The sequence below is a fragment of the Rattus norvegicus genome, chromosome 1, assembly GCF_021556685.1.
Source record: "Rattus norvegicus strain SHRSP/BbbUtx chromosome 1, alternate assembly SHRSP_T2T, whole genome shotgun sequence".
Classification (NCBI taxonomy): domain Eukaryota; kingdom Metazoa; phylum Chordata; class Mammalia; order Rodentia; family Muridae; genus Rattus; species Rattus norvegicus.
The window spans coordinates 96,744,429-96,763,711 of NC_141534.1; the positions used below are offsets into that span (position 1 = coordinate 96,744,429).

At 49.2% G+C, this 19,283-nt stretch overlaps 1 protein-coding gene and 2 long non-coding RNA genes across 5 annotated transcripts in view; 1 reads left to right on the forward strand and 2 right to left on the reverse strand.

Moving 5' to 3' along the window:
• Positions 1-4,027, reverse strand: part of Wdr62 (WD repeat domain 62) — a 39,237-nt gene extending 35,210 nt beyond the window's left edge. For 2 of the 3 annotated variants that reach the window (XM_087555135.1, XM_087555134.1), the window contains exon 1: positions 3,762-4,027. In XM_087555135.1, the coding sequence (XP_087411261.1) occupies positions 3,762-3,941 (180 nt within the window). In that variant the 5' untranslated portion in view covers positions 3,942-4,027. 3 annotated transcript variants of the gene reach the window in all.
• Positions 4,028-4,505: 478 nt separating this feature from the next.
• On the forward strand, positions 4,506-17,428 carry Thap8 (THAP domain containing 8). The gene is given in 3 exon segments (NR_185096.1): positions 4,506-4,698; positions 13,707-13,870; positions 16,769-17,428. It is a non-coding gene; the product is annotated as a THAP domain containing 8 (long non-coding RNA).
• On the reverse strand, positions 10,303-11,280 carry LOC120096980 (uncharacterized). The gene is made up of 3 exons (XR_015650531.1): positions 11,174-11,280; positions 10,559-10,678; positions 10,303-10,466 (listed from the first exon to the last, which is right to left on the reverse strand). It is a non-coding gene; the product is annotated as an uncharacterized LOC120096980 (long non-coding RNA).
• Positions 17,429-19,283: the final 1,855 nt, after the last annotated feature.

Here is a 19,283-nt window from a genome sequence, read left to right on the forward strand (position 1 = left end):
CAGGGGCTGGAGAGATGGCTCAGTGGTTAAGAGCACTGACTGCTTTTCCAGAGGTCCTGAGTTCAAATCCCAGCAACCACATGGTGGCTCACGACCATCTGTAATAGGATCTGATGCCCTCTTCTGGTGTGTCTGAAGAGAGCTACAGTGTACTCATATAAAAATAAGTAAATTAGGGGTTGGGGATTTAGCTCAGTGGTAGAGTACTTGCTTAGCAAGCGCAAGGCCCTGGGTTTGGTCCCCAGCTCTGAAAAAAAAAAAAAGTAAATCTTAAAACAAAACAAAACAGAACAAAAAACCACGCCCCTGCAGCTGCACACAATCTGAAGCATCCCCATATCCCATACCTAGAAGTAAAACAACCATTCCTATAACATTTCTGTGTTTTTAAAGAAACCAAAATTCTCACCACACTTCTCGAGTCCAGTCCCTGGCCTCAGAATCGACCAGCAAACACAGGAATGTAAGTGCTAATGTTACTAAGTTATCACAATCAGACACTGTGCTCAGCCTCTGAGTAAGGGGCTCCTTAACACTCATGGCAGCCCTAAGATACAACCACCACTGTCACCCTCCACATGAGCAAACAGAGCCCCAGAGCAGCCACCCACCCAGAAGGAGCAAGAGCCAGGATTCTGGCACAGCCAACGGTTACTTAGTTTTACTGGGCTTTAGTGTAACCAGCCATTTTTAGAGTGCAGCTTTTGCAAGCCAGATGATCTCTGGGATGTGCTTGTCAAATGAGAAGCATAAGTGACGTAACCCAAGGCACAGGAACAACAGTGCTGACTGACACTGATAGAGCACCTGCAACGTGCCTGCCGGGTGTTGTTCTGAGGCTGAAGACACCCGAAACCACAGAATCTCACAGGTACCCTGTGAAGAGGCCAGGGAAAGTGTCACACATTTGTGATTCGAACACTCGGGAAAATGGCAGGAGTGGAAGCTGAAGGGCAGTTTGGGTTATAATAAGATGTATGTTGTGGGGGATTCTACATCATTATTCTTGTGTTACAGCTAGGGTAACTGAGGCACAGGAAAGTTCCTAACTTGCTACAAGGAACAGAATTAATAAGAATAATTAACAGGGGGTTGGGGATTTAGCTCAGTGGTAGAGCGCTTGCCTAACAAGCGCAAGGCCCTGGGTTCAGTCCCCAGCTCCGAAAAAAAGAACCAAAAAAAAAAAAAAAAAAAAAAAAAGAAAGCGGGTACAGGAAGGTGAAACATAGCCTCTGGACACAACTGTGCGAACTTAAAATTCTGTTAATTATTCTTTTTTTCTTCTTTTTTCTTTTCTTTTTCTTTTTTCTTTTTTTTCGGAGCTGGGGACTGAACCCAGGGCCTTGCGCTTCCTAGGTAAGCGCTCTACCACTGAGCTAAATCCCCAGCCCCTGTACCCTCTTTCTGTATGTGCTTCTGGCATTCTCCTACATAAAGTTTAAGAACTCCCAGGCACTTTCAGGAACATGTAAGGGCCCTGAGAGAGAGTTAAAGTGAGTGTCTTTAGGCTGGGATCCAAGAACACCTCTCTGGACAGCAATATTCAGGCTAAAACTTGAGGGATAGGAAAAAACCAGATAGACAGAGTACAGCAAACACACCCAAGCAAAGGACTCATCGAGGAGTCAGAGAAGAACTTGCAACCTTAGGTAAAGAGAGAGCAGGCCAGTATGGCTGACCTCCAGGAGAGGGAGGACACAGAAGGTACGGCCAGGAAGGTCAGTTAGGGCTGGGTGTGCTAGCCCAGGCCTTTAATCCCAGCACTTGACAGAGACAAGTGGATCATGTGTGTTCAAGGCCAGCCTGGTCTACATAGAGAGTTCCAGAATAACCAGAGCTACATAATAGAGAGACCTGGTGGGCAAGGGTGGCTTGCCTAGAACCCAGAATCTGGGGAGAAGGGATACGTTACCTGAGGCACCAAAAACCCACCCAAGAGGGAAAAGAGCCAGCAGCAGCTGCCATGGATCCATCCTTTATGTGGACACTGTGTGCCAAGGGCACAGTCACAGTTCCACCTCCCTTCAATTCCACAGGACAGCTGTCATCTCCATTTTATACAAAGGCCTGTGTGTCCAGGCAATGACTAAAGAACCATTCTTAAGGTGTTGCTGGGGAGTGCGGGTTGGAGTTTGTCCAAAGGACCTCACAGTTATCTGCAACTCCAGTTCCACAGGATCCAAGAAGAGGTCCTCTTCAGGACTCCTGAGGCACCAGGCACCCTCGTGGCACACAAACATACATGTAGGTAAAACACACATACACGTAAGAATAAATAAACCTTAAAAGAAAGCAGGAAATAAAAACTGTTGCTTTGGGGCCAGAGAGGTAGCTAAGTGTCAGGACATGGTCCAAGAACAAACTTGTATGAGATTTCTGAGGACTTGTGAGAAAACTGCAAGAAACCGAGACAAGAATCTCACTATCTGTTTCTTCAAAAACACAGAACTGAATTGTTCTTGAATTATGCTTTTGTGTCCCTGCAAGTGTAGCAGATAGGAATGAGTCTACTTCTATTCATTACACTATTGTTACTTCTTTTCGTGCTTCAATGGAAAAACGTGTTTTTGCTATGTGTGTCACTTATCCTTGTGACTGTACACTTATCTCATGTGACTCCTCTTAACCCTCAGAGTACAAACTGTCTGATGCTGAGACTAAAGTTGGCTATCACATGAGACTTTAGCCTCATTTATGACTCTATTCTCCCAGGTCCTACTGCCTCTAGAGTACCCAACAGCTTAGCAGGCAAAAGCCCTTGGGGACAAAGCTGACTCTAGGACAGTGGACTCTCAAAAGTTGACCTCAACCAGTTCCAGGTCAGCCACGCTACACAGAGAAACCCTGACCCACCTCCCTCCCCAATTACTAATAGCATTCCTTCTACCTAAAGTAATTTTTTTCTATGACTCAAATTTTGTAGAATTGTTCTGTACACCCTCCTCCCCAGGCAGCGTTTCTAAGATTTTTACAAATAATTACTCCATAATTTTAAGCTGTAAATAAAATAAAAATCAGTTCTAGTGAAGGAACAGGAAAGCAATCAGGAATAGAAAAAGTCAGGAAGACCGGAAACGTTGAGCAAATGAGCCTTAAAGACCCAGGGGAGCCGGGCCAGCCTTTAATCCCAGCAGTTGGGAGACAGACAGGTAAATCTCTGAGCTCAAGGAAAGCCTCCTGGTCTACAGAATGAATTCCAGGACAGGCAGAACTACACAAAGAAACCCTGTCTGGGAAGAGAGCGCCGGCGGAGGGAACGACACGCAAAAATAACAACAAAGGACCCAGGGGAATGTAACACAAAATAGGGGCCTGGAAGGGCACACCTTACCCAGAGGCGCCACAGAGGAGGCAAGAGCCAACAGCCCACCCTCTCCCTCAGACCCGGGTATGGCACCCTTGTTGTTATTGTGGTCCCCTGTTCCAATTTAAAAAACAAAACAAAACAAAACACTGGAATTAAATAAGTGACTTAGGTCACTGAACAGTAAAGTGAGACCAGGGATGATTTGTAAACGCAAAACATTTCCCGGGAGTTAAAACTAAAATAAAGCAATGTGCCAACTCTGGTTGGAGCCAGAAAGATGGGCGGCACCAAACTCTGAAGCCAGCACGAACGTAGAGGGAGCCTTTGCCAAGGGGGCGTGGCTTCCGGACCAGAAGAGCCTGGGAAGCCGCCTGAGGGAACAAGAAGTGATGGGAGGAACCAAGGAGGCACAGAGAAGCCTGGAGTTGGATAAACAGGGCGACCAGCCTCTCACCCGGTTCTGCACAGTGTCCTCGGGAGCCGCCGCGAGTCGCGTCCGCCGCCGGAGGCAGAGCGGTGGGGCAGGAGGCGGGGAGGACTGGTTTCTCCGCGCCGGAACTCCCGCCATGACAGAGGACAGCTTTTCTATCGTGTCACTCCGCGCGTAACCTCCGGCCGCTAAGGCAGCCATCATGCTGTCGGAGACCAGCGTCCGTTACGCTTCTTAACAGCCGCCTGTAGCCAGCACCCACTCGAATAGCGAATGGCCGCGGGAAAGCCGGCGCCGCCTCCCATTGGACGCAGCCGGTAGCCCGGCTGGCCAATCGCGAGGCTGCCGGGCAGGCTCATTGGCCAATGGGAGATAAGAGGCGGTGCTGAGGGAGGGTGGGGCCACGGCTTGTCCATTGCACTGCTTATTAAGCCTTGCAGTGTTTCTCTAACCTGTGCTTTCTCTATTCATAGATACACAGCTTTTAACTTTTATGAAGCTAAGACCTCAACCAGTTTTTTGCTACAGTCCCGGGAGGTTATTCAAGCTTGTACCAGTCTCCCGGATGTAGGGGTAGGGTGGAGCCAGAGAGCCCTGGACTTGGCCCGGGCTCGAGAACATCACCGCCCTACTCTTGCCTATGCAAATAGTGAGGATTAGGACAGGGAAGGCTGTAGTCAGTCGCTCTCCGTCCGCGTGACTGGGGCGTAGTCACGGTAGCTCGAGGAATACCGTGTACGCCTGCGCCCTCAGTTTTCCGTCACGTGTTGCAGTGTTGATCCTCCGTGGGTTGACGTGAGGTGGACGGATTGCACCGGGCGGGACAGGGTTCGGCCCAGACTCCAGTGCTACTGCTGACTGGGCAGGACTGGCCCGGGTAGGACAGCTACACATAAGTACAGCAGTGCTCCAACACTGCGGGGCGCATGGGCACGGACACCCGGCCTGGGAGCTTCGACACGTGAGCGCAAGCATAGGGCGTGGCTCTGAGAGGGGCTGGGCTTGGTCCCTCTTTGGGTCTTGGGAACTATTGCTGTGAAGGTGCTGGGGTAGATCATTGCTACTTTGCCTTGGAAGGATGAGAGGGATGTGCGGGAACGTCGCTCTCCCTGTTCATCTCTTGGTTTCTTTTTCTCTTCAAGCTGTCTTCTAGGGCATCACAGGTTGAAGTATGCAACATTGTCTCCACCACTAGAATGTCAGCCAGCACTCTGAAGCCGACACATTTTATCTCGTTTTCTGTTGTTCCCAAGTCGCTAGACTAGTGCCTAACACATATATTGTCCATCAAATGTTTGTTGGAAGGGTTTGATTTTTAGCCCAGAAGTCTGTTGGGATTTGGGAATTACCGCACAAACTGCTCAGAAACCGATCTCAAGTTAAACAAGGCTGGTTTATTGAACACACATCCCAAGGCTAATTGATCACTCAGACCCAGGAACTCTAAGCCCTTGAACATTTTCCAGGGCCAGTTTATCTATGGGGAGAAAGCATCAGGATCTGATAAGCGGGTACAGGGAGGCCTGTGGGGTGGTTGGCCTTTTCCCAAGTTTTTTTTTTTTTTTTTTTTTTTTTTTTTTTTTTTTTTAGTAGTTAAGACATAACGGTTCAGGCTGACCTCTATTTTGATGGGTCCTGAGTGAAGACTGAAGTTGGGGAATTTCTAAGAAGGAGGAGGAAGAGGAAAAGGGAAGAAGAGGAGGAAGGGGAAGCCTCAGATTATATGGCCAACTTGTCCTTGCTCAGAGCCAAACTATTTGTTCTTCTTCTACAGTTAAGTTGCTTTTATGTCAGCAGAATGAATAAGATGGCTGGCAGGCATGAAACAAGAGTTACAGCTAAGCTAGCAGGTGTTAGGACCAATGTTGGGGTTTAAATCTCGGCTTGTGCCTGGACAGAACATACCAAGCCAACATGGTTCCACGTGGAGAGGCTTAATGAGAGAAGAAGAGAGGAGAGGAAAGGCCAGCCACGAGCACGTGGAGGGAAGGGGGGGGGTAGAGAGAAGGGACAGGGAAGACGGGAAGAGCAGAGAAGAGAAGAGAACAAAGAGAAAGAGGAGGGGGCAAGCAGCCCCTTATAGAGTGTCAGGCACAGCTGGCTGTTGCCAGGCAACTGTGGGGTGGAGCATACCTGGCTACTGCCAGGTAGCTGTGGGGGTGGAGCTTAGGCAGAATACCAACAGCAGGCTTCATCAATTCTGCATCCCAGCTCTCCTTTGAGGGAGTCTCCTGCAGGGTAGAGAGGGTCAGGGGAATCAATGAATGTGTTTAGATACATATTTTTGACGCTGGGTGTCCTGTGAGCATGTTGGCTCACATATGTAATCTGAGCACGTGAAGGCAGGAGTTCAAGGCCATCCTCAGCTCCAGTCTGAGGTGGAAACTTAAGAGTTCTTTGGAAAGTCAGTAGTGTTGGATGGTGTTTTGCTGGAACAAACATGTGAAGGAACATTTCGTTAAAGTGGACAGAGGTATGAAAGGCTAAGGCAAACTCAAGAAGGAACGTTTCACTGAAAGAGACACAGGAAAAAGGTTGTTCTGCTAAAGCAAGTACGTGAAAGGACACTTGAAGGATTCTTTGCTAACAACACACATGTATTGGTCCGCCTTACATTGCATAGTTGAGCTGCATTTGTCAGGACTCTGTGCAGAGAAACACACCAAAAACTTCTCGTAGTGTACTGCAGTTTCTTGCTGCTTCCAAGGACTCAGGCTGACCGGATGCACGTGCTGAGGCAAGACACGTGTGAAGGAGGCAAGGCATGTGGAGAACACATGATGTTTGGAGAATATAAATAGGACTCCCCCAAGCGACGGAGACAGAGCTTAGCTTGCTGGTACAGCTGGTTGAGCAGTGCTTGTGGGTATCTCATCTTCTCTGACCTTCACTTCCCTGAGAGAGGCACAGCCAAGAACTTCTCCTGGTGTTCCTGTTGGTCCCTCCTGCTGACTCAAGCCAAGGCTGAGGCCTGGCCGTCTCTGCTAGGTCATGTCACCACTGTTGCTAAGCTGACTTTACCAAACTGGACTACTGGCGTATCCGTGAAGTGTTTACAAGTGGATCGAGCTGCCGTGTACTGAACTGCAGATTCCCAGACAGCACAGATGGGAGTTGCTCTGAAGAACCTTTCTAAACAAGTCCACTCCCCCAACCCCCACCCCACGCACACCCTCCTGTCCTTTCTTTTCCATTACCTCTGGCAGGTGGTGGGCTACAAGGGATCATTAAAAATAAGATTTAAAAAAATTAAAATTATACCAGTCAATTAGAGACCAGCAAGGGCTACAAGTCTTCCTACATCAAAAAGCCAAAATGAAAACTAGCGGTTGTGGTAGTTCACAGAAGTAGAGGCAGGAGGATTAGTAGTTGAAGGTTAGATAAAGAGTTTTAGGCCAGACTGAGCTATGTGAGAGACTATCTCAAAAACCAAAGACTTTAGATAAATAAATAGCACGACGGTACACAAAAGTCCTGACAAATCTTGTTTCCGTTCTGCTAAATCCTTCTGTATTGAGATAGGGGATCTCTGTAGATCTGGCGATCCCGGAACTCACTAAGGTAGATCTTCCTGCCTCTGCCTCATGTGTGCTGGGATTAAAGGTGTGTTCCACCATACCTGGTTTAGGACAGATCTTTCCGACAGGTTGCTAGGCATGTTGGTACTCGCCTATAATCTGAGCAGAGAGGTGAGAGCAGGCAGATCAGAAGCTCAAGGTCATCCTCTGCTATGTAGCAAGTTCGGACCAGTATGGGCGACGTGAGACTGTCTCAAAAACAAAGACAAACAAAAAGCAAACCCGCACGGGTGAAAGGTCAAACCCTGAAGAACTGAATACAGCAACAATCCTTTCTGTCAGGACAACTTGGGCCAGTCACCCATCCTTTAACTTGACCTTCGGAACACTCCCTGCTAGGGACACCCACAGCAACATCGAGAGACCTCGGCTGTGCGGTTGTGATTGCAAATGGAAAAATCTCAACTGAACGATTAGGAAATGGAGGGTAAGGAAAGCACATGGCAAACTACTCTTCACCTCCACATCCCCAGCATCTCCTCACCTCCCAACCAGACGCGCCACGGAGAGCTGCCCGCTAACCTGGCCTCCAATAGTAACACGCACAGACTATTTCCCGAGCATTTCCGTGCCCGGTACTGCCTGGAACACAGCGGCAGTGAGGAGAATGGCACCAGCTGTCTGCAGCAGCCAGATGACGTCATAACATTCAGGGTGCTTCGTTTTGTCTTGCTTGCATGTTTTCAGATAAGGTCTTATGTAGCCCTGGGTGACCTTGAACTCATGAAATTAAAAATAACTTTAAACTCGGGGGGCTAGAGAGATGGCTCAGCGGTTAAGAGCACTGTGTGCTCTCCCAAAGGACCTGGGTTCAATTCGCAGCAACCACATGGTGGCTCACAACTGTCAGTAACTCCAGCTCCAAGGGATCTGACACCCTCACACCAACACACATGAAATAAAATTAAGATGATTAAAAAATAATTTTTAACTCTTTTAAAAATATATATTGGCTGGGCAGTGGTGGTGCACGCGTGTAATCCCAGCACTAGGGAGGCGGAGGCAGGCAGATTTTGAGGTGAAGGTCAGCTTGGTCTACAGAGTGAGCTCCAGGACAAGCCAGGGATGCACAGAGAAACCCTGTCTTGAAAAAATACAGGGAGTTGGGGATTTAGCTCAGTGGTAGAGCGCTTGCCTAGCAAGCGCAAGGCCCTGGGTTTAGTCCTCAGCTCCAGAAAAAAAAAAAAACAAAAACAAAAAAACAACAACAACAAAAAAACAAAACTTTGAAAAATACATATATGTACATACATACATATATATATTTACATGCCAGGGATGTGCACAAGAGTATTGATGCTGGCAGAAGCCCAAAGAGGACACTGGGTCTCCTGGAACTAGAAGAGGTGCTGTAAGCTGGGTATGATATGTATGCTGGGAACTGAACCTCTCCCTCTCCTCCTCCCCCTACCTCTTCCCCTCTCTACCAGTCTTTGCATGACTGGTAGAAGCATAGTGCAAGCCTAATGACCTGAGTCCAGTCCTTGGAATCCACAGTGGAAGAAAAGAACTGACTCCTGAAAGTTGCCCTCTGACCTTCACACATGTAGACACGCATGGTATATGCCTGTCCTCCGCATTCCTCTCCCCAACATTAATAATACTAAAATAAATAATTTTTTTAAAAAGGGAAGAGGAGCCAGTTGTGGTAGCACACACCCTTAATTAATCCCAGCACTCGGGAGGCAGGGGCAAGTGGATCTCTGTGAGTTCGAGGTCAGCCTCATCTACAGACCGAGTTCCAGGACAGCCAAGGCTACATAGAGAAACCCTAACTCAACTACTTACCATCACCACCACCCAAAAAGATAGGAGAAATATTACCCAAAGAGGTCCAAGAGCAGGCCTGGTGCCAAGAAGCACAGGACATGGAACATAACGGGAAAGAGCTTCTAGGAAGTGAGTTGAAAGCCTGCCTGGGAGCCAAAGAGAACATTCTTAGGTCCTTTGGGGATTTGTTCCATGGACTTCTTATTTTTTTTTCTTTTTTTTTTTGGAGCTGGGGACTGAACCCAGGGCCTTGCGCTTGCTAGGCAATTGCTCTACCACTGAGCTAAATCCCCAACCCCCCATGGACTTCTTAATAAGGAATTACACCTTTTTTTTAAAAAAAAAAAGATTTATTTATTCATTTATTATATATAAGTACACTGTAGCTGTCTTCAGACACACCAGAAGAGGGCATCGGGTCTCCTTACAGATGGTTGTGAGCCACCATGTGGTTGCTGGGAATTGAACTCAGGACCTCTGGAAGAGCAGTCGGGTGCTCTTAACCGCTGAGCCATCTCTCCAGCCCATGGAATTACACCTTCTTAACAGTCACAGAGTCGGGCTGGAGAGATGGCTCAGCGGTTAAGAGCACTGGCTGCTCTTCCAGAGGTCCTGAGTTCAATTCCCAGCAACCACATGGTGGCTCACAACCATCGGTAATGGGGTCCAATGCCCTCTTCTGGTGTGTCTGAAGACAATGACAGTGTACTCATATGTAATAAATAACTCTTTAAAAAAAAAGAAGAAAAAAAAAGAAAAAAAATAAATAAATCTTTAAAAAAAAAAAAAAAACAGTCACAGAGTCCTGAACTAATGGCTTAAGCAAGTTACAACGTCCGTGGACTAACAACATGAAGTTATACTGTAGTCAAAAATGCCCCAAGCTCTGGCTTACTACAGCCCAGGTACAGGTCTTGCTAACGCTATGGCTATGTCCCGTGTAGGTGTTCGTATCTCAGCTCTACAGTATTTTAGTTGGGGACCCAGCTTGGAGGAGCTGTCCCTACTTGGAGCATTTGGTCTTACGAGGGGAGGCAAAGGTTGATGCCTGTGGCTCGGCGGTTAAGAGCATTCTCTGCTCTTCCAAAGGACCTGCCTCATGTTCTTCAGGCACAGCAGTCGCATGTAGTAAACAGTTCATTGGTGGGGTAGGGATGAATGCCCTTCGTGCGGGGAGAGGCAGCAAAGGTTTCGAACAATGCAACTCCCCAGAGGATTTTGCTTCTCTTTAAGACTTATTTTTAATTCTTTATGTGTGGGGTATATGCGTGGGATGGCGGGTATCTGGAAAGACCAGAGGCATGAGATCCTCCTGGAGTTGCAGGCAGCTGTGAATCTCCCGGGGTGGGTATTGGGAACCAAACTTGACAGAGCAGGTCCTCTGCAAAAACAGTGTCCCCTCCTGCCTGTTGAGCCATGTCTCCAGCACCCTTGCATTTCTCTCGTATGAAACATGAGCAGAAGTTGACATACCAGCACTGGTGTAGCACCTCCAGCATCATCCAAGATGAGGGGTCCTCTCCTGCTCTGTCATCCTTAGCCTGTGGCTCCAAGATGGCTACCAGTGCCCCAGCTCCCATGCCCTTGGCTTTCCTAGAAGGGAGGAAACACAAAAAAAAAGGTCTCAACTCTAAACTGAGCAGCCAGCTCTCTTTGCAAGGCCTTCCTAGGAACCCCATTCAGGGGTGGCTTTGTCATTGGTCCCCAACAACTGCTAATGAGGCTGGGGTGAGGTCCTCTAGCTAGATATTTAACCACCCAGAAGAAATGGCTCATTATGTTAGTAAGAAAAGGCCTTTAGAGCATGCTGTCCTGTCCTGTCAGTGTGATCAGCTAGGCTAAGACACGTGAGGGAGAGGTGAACACTTGTCCAGTTAATGTAGGTGTCCAGAGGGAGGGCCCAACGTCATGAATGCCGATACCCAGAGGAATAGGAGGGAAAAAGACTAGACCTAGTTGTAGAGGGTTTTGTTATGCTAATCACCTTCTTCATTCTTTGAACCATCCTGATTCTGCTGCCCTTTTTCAGCTCGGCACCCGACACTACAGGAAAGAGTACACTGGTCAGAACATGGTTACACGACTCACCTGGGATAGATGCTATGACCTCAAAGTTGGACTTCTGTTAGGAAGGGAAAGAAGAGGGTAGATATTGGAGTAGTCCACTAGCAGGCTCTGTGTGCGGGGAGGGAAGAGTGTTGCGTCAGTCAGTAGGTCTCATGTCTCTGTGTCCAGGAAGCACGGGGCTAGTGAGGACATTTGGCTCCCAGATGGAGGCCGAAGGGACTGCGACATTCAGACTCCCTGGCTATGTGCCCGGAGTTCTGTTGTGTGCCACAGTGTCTCTGAGCCAGCCCTTTCGTCCCTTTCACTCGTCCCTGCTCTGTGCAGCTTTTGTAAGAGAAGTCTTGCCCCATCATCTCTCCGTCTCACTGACTTCTCCCTATTTGTCTTTTTTGGTTTCCTTCCCATAGTTTCTCTGATTGGTTGATGAGGGTTTTTTTTTTTTTCAGTCAGGGACTCTATATAACCCATAATGGCCTGTAACTTGCTGTGTGGTCCAGGCTAGCCTCCTGCTTTTGCCTCCCAAGTTCTGGAATTACAGCCGTATGTCACCATGCTTCCTGTGGTTTATTTGTGTAAATATAAGCAAACTTGAACATACATTCTTATCTCCCTTTTTTTTTTAAAGATTTATTCATTTATTATATATAAACACACTGTAGCTGTCTTCAGATACACCAGAAGAGGGCATCGGATCTCATTACAGATGGTTGTGAGCCACCATGTGGTTGCTGGGAATTGAACTCAGGACCTCTGGAAGAGCAGCCGGTGCTCTTAACCACTGAGCCACCTCTCCAGCCCTCTTATCTCCCTTTGACTATAGTAATACTTTTTAAAATGTAAGTATGTGTTAGTGTGTGTATATGCCACATGTGTGTATGCACCCATAGAGGGAAAAAAGGGGACATAGAATCCCCTGGAACTGGAGTTACAGCAGGTGTGAACCACCTGCTGGGAATTGAACTCCAGTCACACACATACAGATGAAGCTCACTATGTAGCCCTGTCTGACCTCAAACTCACAGAAGTCTGCTTCCTGCCTGCTGAGGTTAAAGGCATCACCACAGCAGTTTTCCATTTCTGGTGTCACTTCTCGTTTATGTGCCAATATTTCATACTTAAAATCGATCGATTTGAAGAAGAACATTAAAGAAACGAGTGTGGGAAACCTCATGAAGGTCTTTGTATATGCGTGCCTGTACAAATGGTCTAGTGCCGTGTAGCAAACCAGCCCCATTTCCACCGAGAAACACTGATAAAACTGCCTCAGAGTTCCTGGCGGCTGCCTCAGGATGAACCGGCCAGAACTCAGTCATGTGGAAAGCAGGAGGCTGAACGCTCAGTTCTCTTACCCTCCTAAGTGCCGGGATCATAGGTTTGCGACACCAGACCCACTCTAACACTGTTTTAAAAACAAAACCGATACAGTAATGCTCTTAAAAGTATTGATCTGTGTGTGCCCATGTGTGCATGCGTGCGTGCATGCATGTGTGTGTGTGTACATGAGTGTGCCCGTGTGTGTACATGTGTGTGTGTATGTGCATACACATGTGCAGGTGCAGGTGCCAAATGTTAGCATCAGGAGTTCTTTTCTATTACTCTCACTGACCCCCTTATCCAATTTTTTGAGAGGTTTCTTTCTGAGCCTAGAGCGCACCATTTTGGTGACACTAGCCAGCAAGCTCTGCCTGTCTCCATCTCCCAGCACTGGGGTTCCAGCTATGCTCGGCCACTCCCTTCATGTGGCCGCTGGGGCTCCAAACGCAGATCCTCAGGCTTGCTCAGCAAGCACTTTACCCGTCGAGCCATCTCTCCAGCCCTCCCAAATTAAATTCTTATAGCTCTCTGATACAGTTTATTGCTTCTCCGGTTGCCTTACATTGGGCTTTCCCCGGATCTGGATTAATGTTTGATTGAATTTTTATTACATTTATTTGTCCATGTGACTGTGGTGTACATGGGGAGATCAGAAGATAACTTGCAGGAGTGAGTTCTCTCTCTTCGCTGTGAGGGTTCCGGGGATTGAACTCGCGTCACCAGGCTCGATGGGAAGCCAGTCCACCCACTGACGCATCTCACTGGCCTTCGTTTGTTTGTTCATTGGCAGAGACTCAAGCTTGCTATGTAGCCAATTTTGACCTTTAAATTGAACTTCAGATCCTCCTACACCACCCTCCCCCCAGTGCTGGGGTTATAAGCATGGACCCCCGCATCCAGTATGTATGGTGATAGAGGCAAACACTGGGGTTTGTTAAGGTAGACAAGTACTCTATCAGTCTAGCTACATTCCTGAGATGGGGAGAGGGACTACGAGGAGGTCTTACTATATAGCTCAGGCTGTTTTCAAATGCTTGGTAGTCCTCCTGCCTCAATGTGATGGTTTGTATGTGCTTGGCTCGGGGAGTGGCACTATTAGGAGGTGTGGCCATGTTGGAGTAGGTGTGTCACTGTGGGTGTGGGTTTAAGACCCTCATCCCAACTCCCTGGAAGTCAGTCTTCCACTAGCAGCCTTCAGATGAAGACGTAGAACTCTTTTTTTTTTTTTTTTCCCTTCCAGAGCTGGGGACCGAACGCAGGGCCTTGCGCTTGCTAGGCAAGCGCTCTACCACTGAGCTAAATCCCCAACCCCAAGACGTAGAACTCGCAGCTCCTCCTGCACCATGCCTGCCTGGATGCTGTCATGCTCCCCCCTTGATGCTAATGGACTGATTCTTTGAACGTGTAAGCCAGCCCCAATTAAATGTTGTCCTTCATAAGACTTGCCTTGGTCATGGTGTCTATTCACAGCAGTGAAACCATAACTAAGACACTCCATTTCCTTAATGCTGGGCTTATATGTGTGTTCCACCAGGTCCAGCTGTAGGTGGACGTTTCTTGGATGTGTATGTACATGTGTATGTGTGTATGCACACACACACACACACACACACACAGAGTTATATTGTGGAAGAATCCCTGCTCTATAGATAAGAAAGAAATGTTCTGGGGGCTGGAGAGATGGCTCAGCGGTTAAGAGCACTGACTGCTCTTCCAGAGGTCCTGAGTTCAAATCCCAGTAACCACATGGTGGCTCACAACCACCTGTAATGGGAGTTGGCACCCTCTTCTGGGATATCTGAAGACAGTTACAGTGTACTGATATATAATAAATAAATAAATTTTTTTTGTTCTTTTTTTTTTTTTCGGAGCTGGGGACCGAACCCAGGGCCTTGCGCTTCCTAGGCAAGCGCTCTACCACTGAGCTAAATCCCCAACCCCAATAAATAAATTTTTTTTAAAAAAAGAAAAGAAATGTTCTCCCTTGGCTTCAGATTCTCATATTCTGTATATCCAATCTTATAAACTCCTCCCTCAAAGTCATGCACAAGAACAGAGTTGGAGGCTGGCAATGGGCAGCCATGGCAGAACCCAGCTGGAAAAAGAAAGAATCAAGTTTGGATGAAAGGAGCAATGGAGATGGCTGGTACTGGAGCTCCAAAATAGGATGTGAGCATTAGAGAGCCAGCCTGAGAAGGAGGCATGAGCTTGGAGCTACGCCTAGGGTCCTCAGGTGTGAATATCTTCAGGTCAATGTACATGGCATGTGTGACTATCCTCAGGTCAGGGTGCATGGCAGGTGTGACTGTCCTCAGGTCAGGGTGCATGGCAGGTGTGACTGTTTTCAGGTCAGGGTGCATGGCAGGTGTGACTGTCCTCAGGTCAGGGTGCATGGCAGGTGTGACTGTCTTCAGGTCAGGGTGCATGGCAGGTGTGACTGTCTTCAGGTCAGGGTGCATGGCAGGTGTGACTGTCCTCAGGTCAGGGTGCATGGCAGGTGTGACTGTCCTCAGGTCAGGGTGCATGGCAGGTGTGACTGTCCTCAGGTCAGGGTGCATGGCAGGTGTGACTGTCCTCAGGTCAGGGTGCATGGCAGGTGTGACTGTCCTCAGGTCAGGGTGCATGGCAGGTGTGACTGTCTTCAGGTCAGGGTGCATGGCAGGTGTGACTGTCCTCAGGTCAGGGTGCATGGCAGGTGTGACTGTCCTCAGGTCAGGGTGCATGGCAGGTGTGACTGTTTTCAGGTCAGGGTGCATGGCAGGTGTGACTGTCCTCAGGTCAGGGTGCATGGCAGGTGTGACTGTCCTCAGGTCAGGGTGCATGGCAGGTGTGACTGTCCTCAGGTCAGGGTGCATGGCAGGTGTGACTGTCCTCAGGTCAGGGTGTATGGCAGGTGTGACTGTCCTCAGGTCAGGGTGCATGGCAGGTGTGACTGTCCTCAGGTCGGGGTGCATGGCAGGTGTGACTGTCCTCAGGGCAGGGTGCATGGCAGGTGTGACTGTCCTCAGGGCAGGGTGTATGGCAGGTGTGACTGTCCTCAGGTCAGGGTGCATGGCAGGTGTGACTGTCCTCAGGTCAGGGTGCATGGCAGGTGTGACTGTCCTCAGGTCAGGGTGCATGGCAGGTGTGATTATCAGGTCAGGGTGCATGGCAGGTGTGACTGTCCTCAGGGCAGGGTGCATGGCAGGTGTGACTGTCCTCAGGTCAGGGTGCATGGCAGGTGTGACTGTCCTCAGGTCAGGGTGCATGGCAGGTGTGACTGTCCTCAGGGCAGGGTGCATGGCAGGTGTGACTGTCCTCAGGGCAGGGTGCATGGCATGTGTGACTGTCCTCAGGTCAGGGTACATGGCAGGTGTGACTGTCCTCAGGGCAGGGTGTATGGCAGGTGTGACTGTCCTCAGGTCAGGGTGCATGGCATGTGTGACTGTCCTCAGGTCAGGGTGTATGGCAGGTGTGACTGTCCTCAGGTCAGGGTGCATGGCAGGTGTGATTATCAGGTCAGGGTGCATGGCAGGTGTGACTGTCCTCAGGGCAGGGTGTATGGCAGGTGTGACTGTCCTCAGGTCAGGGTGTATGGCAGGTGTGACTGTCCTCAGGTCAGGGTGCATGGCAGGTGTGATTATCAGGTCAGGGTGCATGGCAGGTGTGACTGTCCTCAGGGCAGGGTGTATGGCAGGTGTGACTGTCCTCAGGTCAGGGTGCATGGCAGGTGTGACTGTCCTCAGGTCAGGGTGCATGGCAGGTGTGACTGTCCTCAGGTCAGGGTGCATGGCAGGTGTGACTGTCCTCAGGTCAGGGTGCATGGCAGGTGTGATTATCAGGTCAGGGTGCATGGCAGGTGTGACTGTCCTCAGGGCAGGGTGTATGGCAGGTGTGACTGTCCTCAGGTCCGCATGTATAGGGAACTGTGGCGCTTACCAACAACTCCACCATGTTGCAAGTTTCCCCTGAAGGATGGTCCCAGGCTGTGGGCCTGGCTGCAGCACATGGGCTGTGAGCACTGGGTGTCTAGCTGTCCCCAGTACTTTAGCAAGTGAGCATTCCCTACTTCCTGCTTTCAGTGGCAATGGGGGGTTCACTCCCTGCGGCCTGATACAGTACCCTCCACCTTCTCCAGGGCATCAACCGACAAGGTAAGGAGGCCCCCTGTAGAGGGGAAATAACCATAGAATCTGGACTCCAGCCACTTGCCCCCAGGTCAAGGTCCCTGTAGAGGCTAACCCCAGCCTTTAACACCTAAAGGAATACCCCTTGGAGTATTGCTCTGATGCCTTAACACCTCCCCCTCCATTTGTCTTCCAGATCCAAGAACCAGGAGCACCAAGGAGCCTGTGGCGCTACCATTTCTTCCTGGACCGGAAGTTTCATCTGTGCCCCAGGAGCCCAGCAGCACAGCCTCTGGCCCAGTGTATTTCATGGTCCTGGGACTGCTATCTCAGGGGAGACCATGAGGCAGCAGCCACCATGCTCCTGACCCCCTTGTCCACTTGCTTCCACAGGGCCAGGGCCTGGCAACCCCTGACTAGCACCCACAAGCCGGGTGAGAGGCTACTCTTGGGGTATTGCAACAGGGAGTTCACAGGAGCAGAGGCACCAAGAGCAGCACCAGGCACAGCTGTGAGCTTTGCAACAGCTGGCACAGCAGCTGCTGGGAGAGCCTGCTGACCTGTGGACACAAGTGTCCTCTGTGCTGCCTGAGAGCCTCTGGGACTGGCACCCAGGATATGAGCTCCACCTACAGGTCTCTGCTTTAAACCAGAGCTCAGTGTTTAAAGAGCCTTCTGGGGCTGGAGAGATGGCTCAGCGGTTATTGCTCTTCCAGAGGTCCTGAGTTCAAATCCCAGCAACCACATGGTGGTTCACAACCATCTGTAATGGGATCCGATGCCCTCTTCTGGTGTGTCTGAAGACAGCTACACTGTACTCATAGACATAAAATAAATAAAATCTTTAAAAAAAAAAAGCCTTCTGTGGGGGTGTAGGAGTGTCCTTGCAGCAGAGGGCTTACCTATGAGGGCTAGCCCCTGGGTCCCACCTAGCACCCACCAAACAAAACAGCCCTTGAGAGTTGGTGTAGGCCTGCAATCCTAGCAAGTGAAGATAGAGGCAGGAGAAGTTTTTTTTTTTTCTGGGAGCTGGGGACCGAACCCAGGACCTTGTGCTCCCTAGGCAAGCGCTCTACCGCTGAGCTAAATCCCCAACCCCGATAGAGGCAGGAGGATGACAGCAAGTTCAAGGCCAGTTTAGGCCATGTCCAACTGCAATTCAAACAAGTAGGCACTAAAACCTGCTAACACCAGGCAACATCAGTCAGAGTTGAGGGACGGCTGCTCGACGGAGGCATAATTAGTTTGTGGAGCACATTCTCCGTGCCAGACTAACTTAGAAAACTACTGAGACCAAGATGTGCTCTTGTGCCAATTTCCAGATCTAAGAGCCAATAGTCTTAACTTGCCCCAAAGCAGGTAGGCATTAAAAACTGTGAAGCCAGGCTGGAGAGATTGGAGAGATGGCTCAGGAGTTAAGAGCACTGGCTGCTCTTCCAGAGGTTCTGAGTTCAATTCCCAGCAACCACATGGTGGCTCACAGCCATCTGTAATGGGATCTGATGCCCTCTTTTGGTGTGTCTGACGACAGTGACAGTGTACTCATATCCATTAAACAAATAAATAAATCTTTTTTTTAATTTAAATTACCTCTTTTTTAAAAAAAAGAGTTATTTGTTTTATGTAAATATACTGTACACTGTGGGAATTGAACTCAAGACCTCTGGAAGACCTGTCAGTGCTCTTAACCACTGAGCCATCTCTTCAGCCCCAAACATATATACCCACCAGGGAGGCACCTGGGTTTGAACTGGGGACCGCTTGATCTGCAGTCAAATGCTCTATCACTGAGCTATATGCCCTTTGCTTCTAATTTTTATGTATGTGAGTACATTGTCGCTGTCCTCAGACACACCAGAAGAGGGCACCAGATTCCATTACAGATGGTTGTGAGCCACCATGTGGTTGCTGGGAATTGAACCCAGGACCTCTGAAAGAGCAGTCAGTGTTCTTAACCACTGAGCCATCTCTCCAGTCCAATAAAAATAAAATCTTAAACAAATAAAAATAAATCTTAAACAAACAAACAAACAAACAAAAAAACAAAAAAGAAACTTCCAAGCCAGGAACCAGACTAGGGCATGTGCGCCCTGGATGGAACTGCCCTGTTGGGAAGCTCCCTACCTGGCCTCCATAGAACTTGTGTTAGCCCCTCCAGGCTGTCTAAAGCCTGGGTAGCTCCAATATTGTACTTTTGGGGGATGTAAAATAAACCAACCCTCTCCTTATGACCCCATGGAGGCTCAGTGGTAGAGCTTGTCTGGCATGTGTGAGGTGCTAGGCTCAAACTTTAGTACTACCACAAGAGAAGCCCCCACGGTGGAACGTGAAGCCCCAGACTGACAGAAATAGGATCGGATAGGAACTCCCATGTACCTCGAGTAGAGGAGTTTCTGACGGTGCGGGGGTGCCATTGGCCACACCCCACAGGCAATACCGTTTGGTTGGTTTGTGGTGACTCAGGAGGAGACAGGTTCATTTTCCCAGGCCACACTCGTCAGATGGAGCTGCGGAGTGGCTGTCCCTGGTGCTTTGAGACGGTGGCCTGGGCACCAGTAGTACAGTGGGGCCGGGACAGAGCTCAGACTGGGGCCTGGGGCTCTCCATGGAGCGTGCTGGGGTCCCCTGGCTGACACTGTTTCTCTACTTCCCTTCCCCATTCAGCCTCTGTCTCTTCCTAATCCATCTCATCTCGGCATCTCTGCCACAGT